General features: G+C 32.3%; 1 protein-coding gene across 1 annotated transcript in view; it reads right to left on the bottom strand.

Annotated features, from left to right (window-relative positions):
* Positions 1-18,334, bottom strand: part of LOC145312198 (sodium-dependent neutral amino acid transporter B(0)AT3-like) — a 48,299-nt gene that overhangs the window by 20,104 nt on the left and 9,861 nt on the right. The window contains exons 3-10 of the mRNA XM_080151402.1: positions 9,508-9,623; positions 7,675-7,791; positions 6,814-6,856; positions 5,723-5,806; positions 5,464-5,543; positions 3,834-3,926; positions 3,157-3,191; positions 2,349-2,441 (exon numbers count right to left, since the gene is read on the bottom strand). Coding sequence (XP_080007528.1) covers positions 2,349-2,441; positions 3,157-3,191; positions 3,834-3,926; positions 5,464-5,543; positions 5,723-5,806; positions 6,814-6,856; positions 7,675-7,791; positions 9,508-9,623 — 661 coding nt within the window. The remainder of the gene's footprint in view (positions 1-2,348; positions 2,442-3,156; positions 3,192-3,833; positions 3,927-5,463; positions 5,544-5,722; positions 5,807-6,813; positions 6,857-7,674; positions 7,792-9,507; positions 9,624-18,334) is intronic.

Genomic DNA, 18,334 nt, shown 5'->3' with positions numbered 1-18,334 from the left:
AGATCCTCGGATTTGTCTGGTGTAAAAATCATTGATCAAAGGGTTTAGGCACTGACTGAGTGTGTGAACAACATAATTAAGTTTCAAAAGTTTTTTAAGCCAACAAATTAAAGAACGTGTTTATAAATCATTTGGAAATATTGGAATTTCATTAAATCTTGATTGGGTTGACAATCTAACCGTGGCAAAACTTTTCCATCAAGTTTAAATAATTTAATCTTAAAATGGGGTAATTGTGTGTATCATAATTGGGAGTACATATTCATTTATCGTCCATTGTCTTATCCTTTGAATTCCCTGACAATATAAGAATGGATTAAGGTTGTTTAAACTGTTTTTAACCTATTTTTAAAACGTATATAAAAAATATACTATGACACCAGTAAAATCAAACTGCAGAGCCTAAATTTGAATTAAGTCCCCAATAAACTTTTTGGGGGGGATTTAAATATTAATTTTTACTGTTGCCGTAGTCATTTTGATCAAAGCAAAAGGTCTTTTTTTTATTTGGGTAAAATTCGTAGCTTTTAGAGTGTTTTGCTTCATAAATATTGTATTCTGGTATAGAGTAAAATTAGGCCTTATGATTTTACTATAAAAATTCACTAAAATGTTAAATCTTTACAATATACCAATGAATTAACATTAACAGGTTTGTGTTCGTTCACCTATTTTAAACACATAAAAATTGGCTGTAAATGTTAAATTTGATGTCAACATGACAAGATGTCAACAAATGTTTATGCAATACAACAAAATTATTTTTGACAAATATACAAATATGATATAAAATAAGATTATTCAAACATATTTTTTTTAAATATTTTTAAAAATTATGTATCTTTTACGTGTATAGTTTTCATTCTTTTCATTTTAATTAAATAAAAATTATTTAACTACATTGTAAATAAGTCACTTTGTGAAAACACTCTTTCGGAAATCATAAAAAAATTGAAATGAAACAAGAAATCTTATTGGTTTAACTTTAGCAAATGTGTTTTATTGTATTATGTTAAATTTTTTACTAAAATTGATTGTTTTAGAAAAAAAATTATTTCCATCGAACAGAGTAGAGTTTTTTTATTATTGTATTGATATAAACTGAATCATATAAAATTGTTCTGTAAGAAACAATTTAACCCCAAACTAAAAGTTGCTTTTGCTTCCGTCAAAATGATCACAGCAACATATAAAATTAATTTTTAAATCCCCCCAAAAAAGTTTATTGGGGACTTAATTCAAATTTGGGCTCTGCAGTCTGTTTCTACTGTTGTCATAGTATATTTTTGATATATGATAAAAAAAAATAGGTTAAAAACAGTTTAACAAATATCAAATACAAGTTTTATGGTATGAATAGGAATAGTTATTTCTTTCATCGTATTATAAACTGCTTTCCTTGGATATAGAATGTACAATTATAAGATTAAAACCAGTATTAATCTTATGATTGTACATTTTATATTCGTAGAAAGCTGGATATAATACGATGCTAGACATAGTTTTTTTCGAATGGATGAGAACCGGTTCCTATCCACCGGATTCGAATGAATACGAGAATAGTTATTTCTCGCATCGTATTATAAACGGCTTTCCGCGGATATAGAATGTACAATTATGATATTAAAACTAGTTTTTTTAGCCCCGAGGTGCCGAAGGCGCCGGCTAAAAAAACTGGTTTTAATCTTATGATTTTAATTTTCATTAAAACATAAAACTATAACATGTAAATTACAATAAATCAAAAAATAGCTTTTCAGAAAATGCATTTTTTACTTCTTAGATCAGCAGATAATTCTTGTATAATCCAAAAATAATTTTTTAATTTAAGGTTGAATCAGATTTCTTAACCACATATCGTATTTTTTTATCTATCAATCCTTGCGGCCACAGGAGCCATCCAAAATCCAGGTATATTTAACACCACCAATTGTAATAAACAAAACAACCCCTTCTTCCGAGGAAAGTTATTGGTTGAAATTATATGACACTTAAGGTTTGTACAACCAAGCCAAGATTTAAAAAAAAATTTAGTCCAACAAATTAGAGATCGTTATAAAATTTAAACAACAAATGAATTATAGGATTATCATTTGAACCTTTTTTTTTTGTGGAATCATGAATACTTTTTAATCCAGGTAATGAGTGGACATGATACTGGTACCCAAAGTTTTATACACACAAAATCTTATACCCATGGCCTAAAAACTTTGTGTATTTTTTGATGATTTTTTAATGAGTATCTTTAAAGGGTGGCAATTTTTATCATAATTGGATGTGTACATCAATGAATCCTCAATTGTCTTATCCGTTAAGAACCCTGGGATACCTGAAACAAATAATCAAACCTGATAATGGAACCAAAAGCCAGACCAAATGAGTAGAATACTTGGTTAGCAGCATCAAGCCATACTGTCGGCTCCAGTAATTTCTCCATCTTTATTTAACACAATCATTTTATCTTTAATTATTACAGCCCCAAATAATTTATATTTGCTATTAACATTTCTATTAATAAGAATATTGTAATGTTTAATAAAAGTTGTAATTCCAATAAATAATATATGATATACGTGAATATTTTGACAGGGGAAAATTGTCGTCTATTTAACTTGCTAAACTGAATCTCGTTTCTTGGTCAGTTCTTCATCCAGTTGGAGAGGAAGGAATGGGGCAATGGAGGTGGAAGGGGGGAATCGTTATCTTAGCCGGCTGCAAGTTTCACTTTATTAGAAAACATGAAATTCTGTTCAAGATCCAAGTAATAATATATCCCTTTTTAGCTTTTATTCTAATATGCAACCAAAATTATGTTCTTTGGAATACGACTTTTACGAACAAATTTTTCAGTATTTTCATATTACTGACAAATATATTCTAGTCTATTTCGCATTAAGTTTAGTGAGTTATGTGTATGTCTTCTAAGATCTTGTACACGGTTGGGCATGTCGCTTAGAAACTTTAGTTAAGTTTTGGCAGGATTTAGGCTATTGTGCAAGGGGTTGTGATACCCAAAAGGAATATGGTTAAAAAAAACACTATCAAACTAAACTAATATAGGGAAATATCTTCCAATCCGTCTCGGTGCTTCCCCACTAGATGCATGGGCTGATATCACTTGTTTTTTTAAAATAAAATGATAAATATTTTTCCTTTGGGGTGAACATGTGCATCAGTCCCTCGGTAGCTCCCTAAAACAAAATTTTATTAGAATGTAGATGAATGGATATTAAATAAATTTTCCCTTGTACTTTATTATTTTTTTATTGATGGTGATATTTGGAAAATTGTTACATTATTGAATTGTTACAAATTTAAATAAGTTTTGTAACAAAAAGACAGTTTTTTTTATTATATACAAAAAAAATTGTAGTTTGTATCAATAAATTGTTAATAAGTTACAAAATAAATACAAAAACTAGAAATTCCTTTTCAAGTTGTACGGATTATTGAGACTGATTGACTATCAATGGCATGAAACCTATCGTTAAAAGATGAACTTTTCTATAATTAGGGTCAGTCCGTCCGTAATAATATAATCACCCTAATGAATCTGATTTTTGGAATGATTACCATGGAACCAAGGTACAATAATATGAGCAAGGGATCTCTATAATCAAATCCCAAAAATAAAAGTATGTCCTTTTTTCTGCATTTAATCAATTTTACAACAAATTTATGTACAATTTTGATGAGACTTAGAAATTAATGTTCTGCTCAATAAGTTATAAAACTCTGTAATAGTTAATGTTCGTTTGTCCTTCCTTCTCTGATTACAAGGCTTTGCTTTTATGGATGTTGTCATTCTTGCTTATGAAAACCTTACTACATACCTTGAGTGTGATACCCCTGAAGAAGAATATTGTGAGAACCAAGTAGGGGAACATAGCAGTAAAGTATACAACCTTACCCGATGACGCGATGCCCTAGAAAAATAAATATTTTTAGTAATTTTAGGATGAAGGGGGACATTGCACTCTAACACTGTTGGAAGGCCAGATGAAAAAAGTTCATTTTAGTGTTAGGCAAAAATGACTTTTCAATTTTTATCAGTTGCTTTGCTAAGGTCACGGAAATTCAGCCTTAAATAAATCATATATAGAGTGGTTTTTTGAAAAACTTCATAAAGGCAAAGTTTTAAAGAATTAAAAAGTATGAATATTTGTTTTTTCTTATCATGGATGAGTGTAAGCTCTTATTGGATGAAACTTCAATTTTTCAAAAATTAGATTTAGGTGGATTTTAAAATTAGCAAAGGGAGTTTTTAGACCTACTTACTGATACAATTGTAAAGTTATTTTTGCATAACATTAAAATAAACTTTTTTCATCTGGCTTTCCAACAGTGCTAAATTATAGCCGTACGAATAAATGTACAACACAGACAACTATCTGGTTCCAGTGGTGGGGACCTATTTCGTCTACTAGCAAATTACTTTCTGCTGTTTTGCAGCGACTTGGCTGTGTTAATATTTCCGACGCCATTGGCTGATATTCAAAGACCCAATTGATAGTCGTCACAGTCGTCAAAGTTATCCCAAAAATTTTATGAAATTTTATTGGATGTTTAACTTTTCAACCAACAATATTAATCTACAGATGTTGTAATACTGTTATTATTTCATTAATAGGGATGTACATTAATTTATAGTTAACTGCCTTATCACTGAAAATCCCTGGTATTAACGTAGAGAGGTTTCTAATTCAAATTTAGAAATCAAATTTTCGTTAAAAATGATTTAAAACAATAATACTATGAATAATTAATAGTAAAAATTTGATTACAAATATTATCTTTTAAAAGCTTGCAAAAAAATTGCAATTATAGCAGTAATTAAATTACATTGTTTACATGTTTAAGTTTACATATTCTACGTTCAATAAATCATATCTTATTGGGGAGGACGACATTGGGTTTTAAGTTAAACTGGTATCCAAAGTTGTATAATCAAATTCTCTTATTTGTTGGTTCACTAACTTTGGTTACTATTTTAGAATTTTGATTGGTCATACAAAATAGCAGTGTCAATTTAATTTTATAAAGATAAAGCTTGGCCTATAGAATACCCATATATATATACTAGGACTTTCAGGGGAAGGAAGCTGTCAAAATTGGTTGACACCCAATGGTTAGCGTCGACATAATAATGCATCATACTTATGTAGACATTATAACTAGTTTTTTTTACTGGGAATAAGGTATAGCCAACAAGCGAAATAAAGCTAAAATAATATTTGGGGTCAGATGAAAAGATAGTCAATTCTACTATGTGTTGCCCACAAACGACAACTGAAAATCACGTTTAAGTTTCGCGATTTCTTTTTCGAATTAATTTGTTATTTTTTACATGATGTTGGTTATTGTTCAACTAGCCCCCTTGAAGTTTTGAAGTCATAGAAGCATAGAGTCATTTTTTAAAAGTATTAATGATCATCATTGAGACAAAATTAATAAATGAACTACCTTACAAAGAATGAGATATATTCCAACCCATGCAATTGTCAGAGCTGCCAAGATCTTCCAATTGATACCATCAAAATTATCTAAATACAAAAAAAATAATTGAATTAAAGAAAACTATCTGGGAGGGTAAGATCATTGAACCAAAAATATTACCCACCTAGAGAAGCAGAAGCATCTAGTGTAGTTCTGAACTAGAAATATTACCCACCTAGAGAAGCAGAAGCATCTAGTGTAGTTCTGAACTAGAAATATTACCCACCTAGAGAAGCAGAAGCATTTAGTGTAGTTCTGAACCAGAAATATTGGGTTTCACTTGAAATCTCACATTCTGTTATATTTTTTCCTTAATTAACAGAAATATTATTAATAACAAATAATTATTTCTTAGGATGTTAGAGGTTTCCCTCTAATGCCAAGCGAGCACAGGAATCCTTCCCAACGCTACCCCTGCACTTATTTTATATTATTTAAAATAGGGGGATAGATGTTTCTTGTTTGTTTGTTTATTACTATTTTAGGTCAGATTAGGTAGGGTTATATTGTATACAGGGTAGTCCCGCAGGGCTAGGGGACCACAGGTAAAGGGTTAGACCTCCACAGGCGCTAGATGTCTAAAGAAAAATATTGCTCATATTTTTAAAAAATTTTAGGGGGGGGGGGGTTCTCTGCTTGACTAGGCACCTTGAGGGAAACCACCAAAATAATGATTAAGCATTCCTTTTGGTATTTCTTGTTTATTTCTCTTGATAGAAAATAAATTTTCCAATTAACTAATGCGTATTTTATGACGGAATGATAAAAATTATAAATTTTTTGCTGCATCTTTCCTTTTACTATTTTTCATGTTTAAATTACATACTTTTTATTCTATTACAAGGAAAAATTGTAAATTAGCTATCCTAATGATTAAGTAACAGGATTTCTGTGTGTTTGTATGTCTGACAAAAATGTAAGTTAATTAGTTGCAAAACTGCTTAAATACAGGATACTGTTAATGGACCTGCTTACATTTTCAGGAATTGATTATACAGATGCTATGGTTATAACATTGTACCTTGTTGTAACAGAAATCAGTATTCCAAAAATCAGATAAAAAGGATAATAATATAACATAAAAAGTGTTGTTAAAAATGTTGAAAATCAATGTGTTTTAAATGGACGTTCGAACTTTCTGGTAACGATTATAGAGTTGCTACGCTTTCCTAGTCGTACCTAATTGTTATAGGAATCAACATGCAAAGTTTAGAATAGATAGGACAATTCTAACATGTCTAAATTAACGAAAAAGAGCTAACCGTTATGGACGGACCAACCCTGATTATAGAAAGGCTTTTAACTAAATAGACTCACCTGTTATATAATCATGGGGGCATTTTGCCCAAGGTAACTCGGTCTAAAAATAAGAAAAAGTTATGTGGTAAACATGTAGTAAACAAAATGTTGCACAAACAAGGATGACAACATACATAAGTATACAAAATATCATGAATGGGAATGTGGTTAAGGTGATTTAAAGAGATGAGAGCTTTCACATATTTATATTGAAATCAATATTTTGTAGTATAACTGACAGACCGACAGACCAAGTAAAATACATCCTGGATGATCATAAAAATCAGTAGTTTATCATTAATAGCAGCCGAGAAAATACTATTCCCGCTATAAAGTTACGGGCTGACTGTTGGAGGACGGACAGGCAGGCAAAGTGAATTATAGAGTTGAGTAGCTTTACTCCTAAAAAATCATAGACATAATAAATAATACAGGTTAAGGTCATTAACATAATAAACAACATGCAAGGAAAACAACACTCATATTATATAGCCTGGATGAAAAAAGCAAGAAAATTAACACTTAAAAATGTAGCTGCAATCAAGAAAACATAAAATCACTAAATCATGTTAACTTGTAAGCTAATGGTCTTTTACGTTGTAAAGGATGGACTTAAAGACGGAAGGAAGATTTTACTCTAATCATAGAGTAGCTGACATTAAAAACTTGTGGTAACATTTCTACTCATAATTGTTATCAACTTTAGAGTTTATTTTGTTATCTTAATTAATATAAAAAATATGCATTGCAGATTATAACTTAGCTTTTGAGGTTATGGTTATATTGTCAAACGTCATTCAGACAACCAACCCTTTGATTGAATGACCTTCCCGACAATTAGCGAATGTGCTTCAGTAGCTGGTTCAGAACTTAACTTACTGTAAAAGATGAGCAGAGGTAGAAAAGGCACCAGGCAATGATGGCGTTGTAGTAACATCCAACTATACAAGCCACAACACTGGAACCATATCCTACTCCAGAGAGGGCAGGGTGTATCTAGTAAGTATAATATAGAAATAACAACTATGGTAGCTACTACACTGGAACCATACCCTACTCCAGAGAGGGCAGGGTGTATCTAGTAGGTATAATATAGAAATAACAACTATGGTAGCTACTACACTGGAACTATACCCTACTCCAGAGAGGGCAGGGTGTATCTAGTAAGTATAATATAGAAATAACAACTATGGTAGCTACTACACTGGAACCATACCCTACTCCAGAGAGGGCAGGGTGTATCTAGTAGGTATAATATAGAAATAACAACTATGGTAGCTACTACACTAGAACCATACCCTAATCCAGAGAGGGCAGGGTGTATCTAGTAAGTATAATATAGAAATAACAACTATGGTAGCTACTACACTGGAACCATACCCAACTCCAGAGAGGGCAGGGTGTATCTAGTAAGTATAATATAGAAATAACAACTATGGTAGCTACTACACTGGAACCATACCCAACTCCAGAGAGGGCAGGGTGTATCTAGTAAGTATAATATAGAAATAACAACTATGGTAGCTACTACACTAGAACCATATCCTACTCCAGAGAGGGCAGGGTGTATCTAGTAGGTATAATATAGAAATACCAACTATGGTAGCTACTACACTAGAACCATACCCTACTCCAGAGAGGGCAGGGTGTATCTAGTAAGTATAATATAGAAATAACAACTATGGTAGCTACTACACTAGAACCATACCCTAATCCAGAGAGGGCAGGGTGTATCTAGTAAGTATAATATAGAAATAACAACTATGGTAGCTACTACACTAGAACCATATCCTACTCCAGAGAGGGCAGGGTGTATCTAGTAAGTATAATATAGAAATAACAACTATGGTAGCTACTACACTGGAACCATATCCTACTCCAGAGAGGGCAGGGTGTATCTAGTAAGTATAATATAGAAATAACAACTATGGTAACTACTACACTAGAACCATACCCTACTCCAGAGAGGGCAGGGTGTATCTAGTAAGTAATATAGAAATAACAACTATGGTAGCTACTACACTAGAACCATACCCTACTCCAGAGAGTCTATTAAGTATAATATAGAAATAACAACTATGGTAGCTACTACACTGGAACCATACCCTACTCCAGAGAGGGCAGGGTGTATCTAGTTAGTATAGAATAAAAATAACACTGGTACCCAAAGTTTTTAAGCAACAATTTTTAATAAAACTTTAGGCACTTTTTAATAATCTTGATTGTGGTGTGAAAAACTTTTCCACTTTTAATTTTGTTCAACATTATTTATGCTTATCTTTATTGGGGGTGTAAATAAACTTATCATTGATTGTCACATCCCTTTAAATACCTGATCAAATGAGACTAAATAAAAACAAAAATATGTTTGTTTGCTAGAAACATTAAGAATGTGACTGTATAAAAATTATTAAGGTTTCTCAAATTTCCTGTTCACCTAAGAAAGAAAAAGATACAATGTTGCTATTTGAATAGCTTTTTTAAAAAGGTATTCTTGTGTATGTCAAATTACAAGCGGCTACACCACTAGCAATTTAAGTGTTTTTGTAAAGAGTGCCAGTTCTCATTGTAAAATTGAAATAGCCTGAAACCACGCTTGGACCTATGTGAAGCTTTCTTAAATGGAGAACTCAATCAGTTTATTATAAATATCGAAACCATAAGCTACAGACAAGAAACCTAACTATTTTATCTAGAAGTATGAAATCTTACCTTTGGCCAAGCGGCTGCAGCTCCCACCCTTAGTCTCTGACCAAGAGCAAGCTCTAGTAAAAGCAGAGGAGTACCAACTATAAACAGCATCACCATAAATGGGATTATGAAGGCACCTAAAATAAAAAAAGACATTAATTTATACAGGAATATTTTGAGAAGCTTTTTATAGTGCCTATAGAAAATGACATCATACTCTTATTGGCCTACCATTGGCCAATTAAAATGTTTACTGGTCTGCCATTTGTAATTTAGTCTGTGTAGTGGCCTATCATTGGTCATTTCAACATTTGTATTATATGACGTCATTTTTTATAGGCACTGTAAAGTTAAACAGTCGTATTAAAGGTGCATAAGGATTTCAAAATACATCAAAAGAAAATCATTTTAAAGATTTAATTTTCTATTTTTTACTTTATTTGCAATATATTTATCCCTCTCTTTGCATAATTGATCTGTAACATTTCAATTAAAAAATAATGAAAAATTTTCCTTGAAATTTCAATTTTGCAATTTATGACAATTCAAGTTTTAATTTTAATTTTTATTGATTGAAGATTAATTATGATGTGAAATGATTAATGCATAATCATGTGTAAAGATCAAAGTTTATTTTAATTGTAAACAAGGATTAGTAAGTTCCAAAGGAGTAATGCTTATGGATATTTTTACAGTTTAGGGAAATCTTAAGGAATAAGGCAATGAACTATGAGAGATGTAATTAAGATAAAATATAGATTAACCCCTCTAGTAGTTTAAAATTAATGGTCGAACAGTTTTGACACGGATAGTTTGAACTACCCAATCAAGATTTTATAAAAGTCCACATTTTTTTAGCCCGTGCCTTCGGCCTTTGTGGCTAAAAAATGGTTTTAATCTTATAATTGTACATTCTATATCCGCGGAAAGCTGCATTTATAATACGATGCGAGAAATGAATATTCTCTTATATTGATTGTTTAAAGCAAACCTATATATGCAATAGCATTCCAAAAACGACTCATCTACTTTTATTAAACAATTAAAGTAAAAGAATAGAGGGGCAGGGATTCAATAACTGTATGTTAACGGCGTGGGGACAACTGGAACCATAGCTGGATCTTTAAATCATTTTAGTGGTGAGCCAGATCGGTTCGGCACACCTCGATCTAGCCCACCACTAAATGATTTAAAGATCCAGCTCAGGTAGTTGTCTGGATTATACATCTATACTTATACATTTACTTATCATCAACTAGATACACCAGACGGACAGATAATTGAATAGAGCAGATTTTCTACTATTTAAATATTTTATGACGCTTTATGACACAACGACTCGTCCTAAAGCCTGTCATAAGGTCACAGGGATCTAAAGGGATAAGACATTGGAGTTAAAATGACATACATCCACAATGATGGTAAACAAAATTACGCCTTCTTTAGATTTAAATATTTTTTTTGAACCTAAAATTCAATAAAAGTACCCAAAGTTTTGAAGCCAACAAATAAGAAACTTTGGGTACCAGTGTAATTTACAGTCCAATGCTCCCTTCATCCCTGGGAGGACGAACGAGGACGTAACTTGTAGGAAAATTCCATTTCTGTTAACTTTTGAGAACAAGTTAAGAAATAGGTATATTTACAACAACAGGAAGGGAGGGGACATTTGACTGTAAATTATACTGGTACTCAAAGATTTATAGACACGTTCTCTAAAATGAATGTTTTTAAAATTTGTTTGTCCAACCTTTTAAACTAATAATTTTAATAGTAGTGGGTAATTTGGTTTATCATTATTGAGGGTGTATATCTATACTTTGGCCATTGTCTTAGATCCCTGGGTAAATACAATGGGGGAGGGTTCATTAGGCTGTTTATTACACTAGTCCCCAAAGTGTTAAAATAACGTGTTCTCATTCGTTGGCTCATCAACTTTGGGGACTATTATAAAGTATGGATTAATTAGTTCATTAAGTTAAGTGTCCAAAACTAATTGTAATCTACAGAAGAGGTAATTCTGAGATTCATCTTTGGGGATATACATCAATTTATCGGCCATTGTATTATCCCTTTAGATGCCTGATATGAAGCTGTGTTTCTATTCTAATTTACAAAGACACAGGGAGGGGACAATGTACAATAAATTATCCACCAGATTTTTAAAACCGATTTTGCATTTATTAGTTTAATTACTTTGGGAATAGACTGGGTTATACAAACCTAATTTTAACAAGAGGGGTAATTATGTTCATCATTTTATCGTCCATTGTCTTATCCCTAAAGATCCGTGGCAAGACAGAAGAAAACATTCTTTCATGCGAAGTATGCGTGAAGCATTTTCCTTTTTAGTTTTTACAAGATTTAAGCCGCTCAATAACTATTTTGTCTGGACTAAAGTGCCCTGAAAAAAAACATATAAATAACTCTTTCAAGGCAAAACTTAATATTTCATGACTAAAAAAATATAATATATTAAAAACAAGTGGGAGATGGAGGTGAAAAAAAACATAATATTTCAGTTTATATTAACCTCTATAATGACTCTTTTCAATAAATATAAATTACTAATCCAACCCTCTTATAATTATATACTTCAAGGAGGGGGGGATCTTTGTGTATCCCACGCAAATCCTCTGTACGAGCCAGTTTTGAATATGCGAAAATTGATTGTTCATTTGATATGCAATATGTATAAAATTACTCTTGTTAAAAATAAAGTGTAACTTTATACAATTTGAATTAAGAAAGTCAATTAGGGTAGTTTTTAAGCTTTTCAATGATTAGGGTTGTTTCGTCCGTACGTTTGTTTCGTTAATTTAGACATGTTAGAATTGTTCAATCAATTTAAAACTTTGCATGATGATTTCTCGAACATTTAGATACAATTAAGAAGCGTAGCAACTCTATAACCGTCACCAGAAAGTCCTTATGTCCGTTTAAAACATGTTGCTTTTTAACCTCTTTATCAACAATTATTTATGTTATATAATCATCCTATTCATCTGATTTTCGGAATACTGACATGCTATTACTTTATATAAGGACTAGCGGCTTCACCCCAAGCCTCTAGGGGCTTTGCCGCAAGAGGCATAATTACATCTTCTATTACCTACCCAGCCAAAAAAAATACGAATGGATCGCAAATTTTCGTAAATAAATGGCGAATTCGCAATATTTGCAAAATTCGAAAAATTCGTAAAAATTCTTTTTTTCCAACCCTCCAAGAAAATAGCCTAAAACAACCACAGGACCAGTAGGCGTATTCTCTGAAGAGTAGAATCCAATCGGTTCAGTGGTTACCGAGATCTTAAGGGACAGGCGGACAGACATCATTCTGCTTTGTATTATAGATTGTTATCAATTGTAATGTGGGTCAACTTACAAAAATGCTTATTTTTTACCAATAATATGTTTTGCAGAGTGAAAACAAGAACAGATAAAAGTGTCACTCTCACTCTTTTTAAAAGTGAAGCTTTTCTATAATTAGGGTCGGTCCGTCCGTCCGTCCGAGATAGTTAGCTTTTATTCGTTAATTTAGGCATGTTAGAATTGTCCTATCGATTTCAAACTTTGCATGGTGATTCCTGTAGAAGTTAGGTACGATTTATAAAGCGTAGCAACTCTATAATCGTTACCAGAATGTCCGTACGTCCATTTTAAACATGTTGATTTTTTTACTTTTTAAATAACAATTTTTTATGTGATAAAATCATCCGATTGATCTGATTTTTTGATTACTGATTCCTATTACTATAAGGTACAATATTATGAGCGAAGCATCTCTATAATCAAGTATTAAAAATGTCAGTATGTCCTTAAACAGAATTCTGTATTTAAGAAGTTTTGCAACAAATTTACGTATAATTTTGTCAAACCTTATATTTTCATATTTTGTATATTCAGTTCTGACACTCAACAAAAGTTAATGTTCGTCTGTCATATCGTTTCAGAGCTTCGCTTTTATGGATGTTGTCATCCTTGTTTTAACATTAAATTGTTGCTATGTAATAATATTAAAGTACGTTGAAAGAATATTATTATGTTAAAGGGGTAGTTGAACGAAGTGCATTTAAACCTAAATTTAGTGAACTGCATATATTTAAGTTCTGTAGTGTAAATTACATTTATAGGACATATATTTGAAAGAATTTTAATTTTCTACCAGTTAGTTTTAAAAATATCAAGACTTAAAAATCATATTTTTTTGGATATATGCAACTTTTATAGCTGTCCTGATTTCACATAAACTGATTTAAGACTATTTTGGTGGTGCCTAACTGATTGCTATATTTATTGTAATACAAAATTAATTATTGTAATTTATGCTTGCATGCAAACTTATGGTATGCACTTCATGCACAATCCCTTTAGAAAGGGGCAGCTATAAAAATCTTTGTATAGCAGGGAGGGAGGAGACATTGGACTGTAAATTATACTGGTAACAATAATTTTGTAATTGCATTTATCTTATTTGTTGGCTTAAAAACTTTGGGTACTGTTATTGACTTGTTATTGGCAGGGTCCAAACTAGCAGTGTCCAAACTTTTTTATCAATAATTTTGATCAAGGAGCATTCTTGTTTATCATCATTGGGAATGTGCAACAATTTACCTTCATTGACATATCCCTTAAAATCCCTGGTGTATAGTTATCCATAAAGAGCGAGGTTTGCTTAGTTTATTCTGACGGAGGGACGTACAGACAGTCCTTAGTTATAGTGAAGCTGCGCTCCTGTGATTGTAAGGCAAAGATAAACAAGGATGACAACATCAATAAAAGCGAAGCACTGAAACGGTGGGACAAACGAACATTAACACTTGTATAGTGTCTGAACTGAATAATCAGAATATAAAAGTATCGAAAGAGTCGAAGCAAAATTTAAGTAAATTTGTTGGAAAACTGCTTGATACTTACATTTTTAGGACTTGATTAATATTATAGAGTTGATTCGCTTATACTATTGTTCTTTGTTGTCCCAGGAATCAATATACTAAAAATCAGATCAAACGGATAATTAGATCACATAAAAATTTGTTGTTAAAAAAGTAGAAAAATCTACATGTTTAAAATGGACGTACGGACATTCTGGTAATGATTATAGAGTTGCTACGGTTTCTAAATCGTACCTAACTACTACAGGAATCATCATGCAAAATTTGAAATCGATAGGACAATTCTAACATGCCTAAATTAACGAATAAAAGCTATCTATCTCGGACGGACGTACGGACGGACAGATCCTAATTATAGAAAAGCTTCGGTTTTAAAAATTGAATCATGCTTTACATAACTTCTGAAGTTATAGGCATCAAGGACGTCCAATGGGGGAGGGTAAAGAGGTGATTAACCCCCCCCCCCCCTCCAAACGAATTTTACCATTTTACCCCTCCCAAATACAAATAACCCCCCCGCCTTAAAAAATCCCCCCCCCCCCCCTAAATCAAAAAGCTAGGACGCCCTTGATGGGCATAAAATTTTAACATGCCGTATAGCCGTATTTCTATTTAGTTTAAAACAAGGATGACAACATCCATAAATGCGGAGCTTAACAAATTAAAAAATCGAAAATTTATACCAAAATTACTTATATAAACCTTGATATGGATTTACTTGCATTTAAAGTCTTTATTATAGAGATGCTTCGCTAATCAATCCTAATTGAACGTTAGAAGATGTATGCATTCTAAATGTATAAAAGCTTCGCTTATAATTTAATTCACCACTGTAAATCTAATCCTTTTTCAAGAATTTTGTCCATTTTAAAAGTATTAGAAATTTAGAAATGAGCTTCAAATATGTCATTCATGTTATAGGGAATTTTGATTCCATTAAAAAGAAAGAATTTCATTTAAAATTAACTTTTTCTTATCCCCAAAGTTTTATTATAACCTTTTCTTATTCGTTGGCTTAATAACTTTGGGAACTTTTATTGAATCAAGATTGGTTGGTTCATTAAGTTGAGTGTCAAAATGTTAAAAATCACTAATTGTCATCTAAACAAGTAGTAATTTTGTGTATCACCATAGGGGATGTACATTAACTTATCGGTCATTGTCTAATCTTTTTAAATCACTGATCTCAATTAAGTTTGCAATTTTGGACAAAATAATGATTGTTTTACAAAGTTTTTGATGCTGTACATATTTTTTAAAATCGTATATACATATTTAGAAAGCGTCATTTTATTCATGAATGTTATGTTTGATTTTAAACAGCAAGGCTTACCTATAATCTAGGTCGCTCGGCCCGTCCGTAATTTTTCGGTGGCTATTTGAGATAGAAGGCTGAAATTGTTTGTGAAGATTCCCTACACCAATGAGTATCTAGCACTTAATTTACTTGGTCCGTTGGTCTGTCAGTTTATGCTACAAAATACAATTCTGCATGTGTACATAAGGTTCCTATATTTCCTATTGTATACACTAAACATCTGTTTTTAAACTAATTTTAACTTTTGAAAATCCATAATCTTAGTGTTCTTTACTACCTATGGATGTTGTCATCCTTGTTTAAATGTAAAGCTACATTTTTGCGTTATAAGCAGTTTCGTAACCGCAGGTCAAAAATGCTCAATAACTTCAATATTTTTCAAAGCACAAAACATAGCATACTGAAATTTATGAAAAATGAGAAACGATGAATGACCTTTTGGGTTTATTTTAAACACTATAGAAAAATTATTTGAGTATAGGTATGTATTTGGAAGCTTAATTCATTTTTTACCCATAAATTACCGAAATTATCTATTCATAAATATCAAACACATTGTAAAGTTTAAAATGTCAAAATTCCAATTCTTTGTTTTAATAAAATTGGGCGCTATTTCCTCTCCCTCCATTTGGCTTTAAAATTAACAGCCAAGAAAACCATATTTCTCCCCTAAAGTTTCATACGTTCAGACAAAGTGTTTTGAATAGTAGATTCTAGAACTAGATAGTTGTGTCGCCCCTAACCTAGGGGAGTGCGGAGGATTTCAGAAAAAAACGTCTTAATACACTTACAAAGATTTCTAAAAAGTATAACCCATTCAGACCCACAATTTCCAAGATTTTTAGACAAAATAAAATAATTTTCTATATTATTAGATTAAATTTGCTGCGCAAATGCAAATATGAATTGTACCCCAACCTGCTGGACAGTAGTAATAAAGTTGTTTTCACTGATTTATGGTCTAAGTGTAACTTGATATTTTGATTAATATTTTATTGATCATATTTGTTCACAAAAAAACATTAATTTTCAACACACGAATATTTGCATTTTTTTCTTTAAATTCTTGATTTGAAGATATAGGCATTCCTCTTTTATGTATACTAGCGGATTCGCCTCTAGAGGCATAAAGAAGCACGTGAAGAGGGAGGGGGGAGTCGACTCCAACCCCCACCCCCCCTCAATTTTTAATTCATTTTTTATTCATTTTTTTAAAGTAAATTTGTGCGGGGATCCAAGATCCTACTGTAGTCACACACACAGACTGACAGACACATATCCTGTTACTTTTAATATAACAAAACTAATTTACTATTTTGGCTGCACTTTTGCAGCAGCCCTTAAACCTGAGCTACTGCCGAGTCCTGTTTGAAAGTACATGTTACATTGCAAACATTTTCCCCCACTTTTTAACGACAAAAATATATTGTTTATGACAGTAGTAAAGGTGTAATTTTTACAGTGGATAAAAAAAATGTCAAACTACAACTAAAAACAAAATTGACAAAAACACACCCACTTTTTGTCAAAAACACAGTGGCTGTATTTTTGATAGTGGTAAAAGTGGCAGCACCCCATATTAGTTTAAAAATAAATTTAAACTATACAAATCTAACATTGTACAATAACTATTGGAGTAAGAATATATCCTCTTGAGCTAATATTTTAGTATTTCAATAAAATTTTTTTATCCTATTATATAAATTAGTAAGGTTTTTAAACCTGTCCTCTATGATGACGCAAGCGACTGAGTTTATTTCTTTCGGTATGGTTTTAGGCAATTAATCCTTCCTTCACGCTGCTTTTATATAAAAACCCTTTATGCTTTGTAGTTAAATAAATCCGTAACTATTGTGGTATCCGCCTAGGTTAAATGGCAGACACCAGAGTTCAAATGACTACGGCAGTGCGAACAGACGTGGACACATATATTATAGAGAAGCTACGCTTCTCTAGCAATCACTAAATAATAAACAGCGTCTATTCAGTTGTTCCTTTATTCAGGGTCTAAGGTTTACTAAAGTTATATACAACAAACAATAAATACACAGATAGGAATAAGTAATCATAAACAGAATCAATATAATACATATACAATAGTCAGTTTGGGCAATAATGATCCCCCATCCCTGGAAAGGTGGCAGCCCAGACATCCAGGGTTGCTTCTCCTTCCTCCGCCAGTCGGTCAATATCGTAGGACACGATCCCATGGTCTCCGGTGGCTGAACAGCTACCTTGCTGGACGCATGAGCCATACGACAGGCCGGTCAGCATGGCGGCCTTATACGCTGGGAACGCTAGCAGCTGCTGCCAGTCATTCAGCTCAGCCTGCGAATACAAGCCTCCCGAACTGAAGTCATCCAAGGGCTCTGTCAGCAGCTGCTTGGGTGTATCCAGCGGGGGCGGCCTCTTCTTAGGTGCGGGGGTTAGCTCTATCCATCCTTCCTCAGCGTGTACAGTTAGGGGGTAGGTGGAGGAGCAGGGAATTTTGGTGGCGTGGCCGCTATACACCTTTGTCACGGCATCTACAAATCCTGTGGGCTCCACCAGCACCTTGTCCCAACATTCATTGCTCTCCCTGATAACATATTTATTGCGTTGGCAGGTAAGCTGGAGCAATACATCTCCCCTCAAC

This window comes from Acartia tonsa, chromosome 2 (assembly GCF_053477335.1).
Source record: "Acartia tonsa isolate MP-2025a chromosome 2, ASM5347733v1, whole genome shotgun sequence".
NCBI classification, from domain to species: Eukaryota; Metazoa; Arthropoda; class Copepoda; order Calanoida; family Acartiidae; genus Acartia; species Acartia tonsa.
The sequence above is the reverse complement of the archived record's forward strand: the minus strand, read 5'-3'. Positions and strand labels throughout refer to the sequence as shown.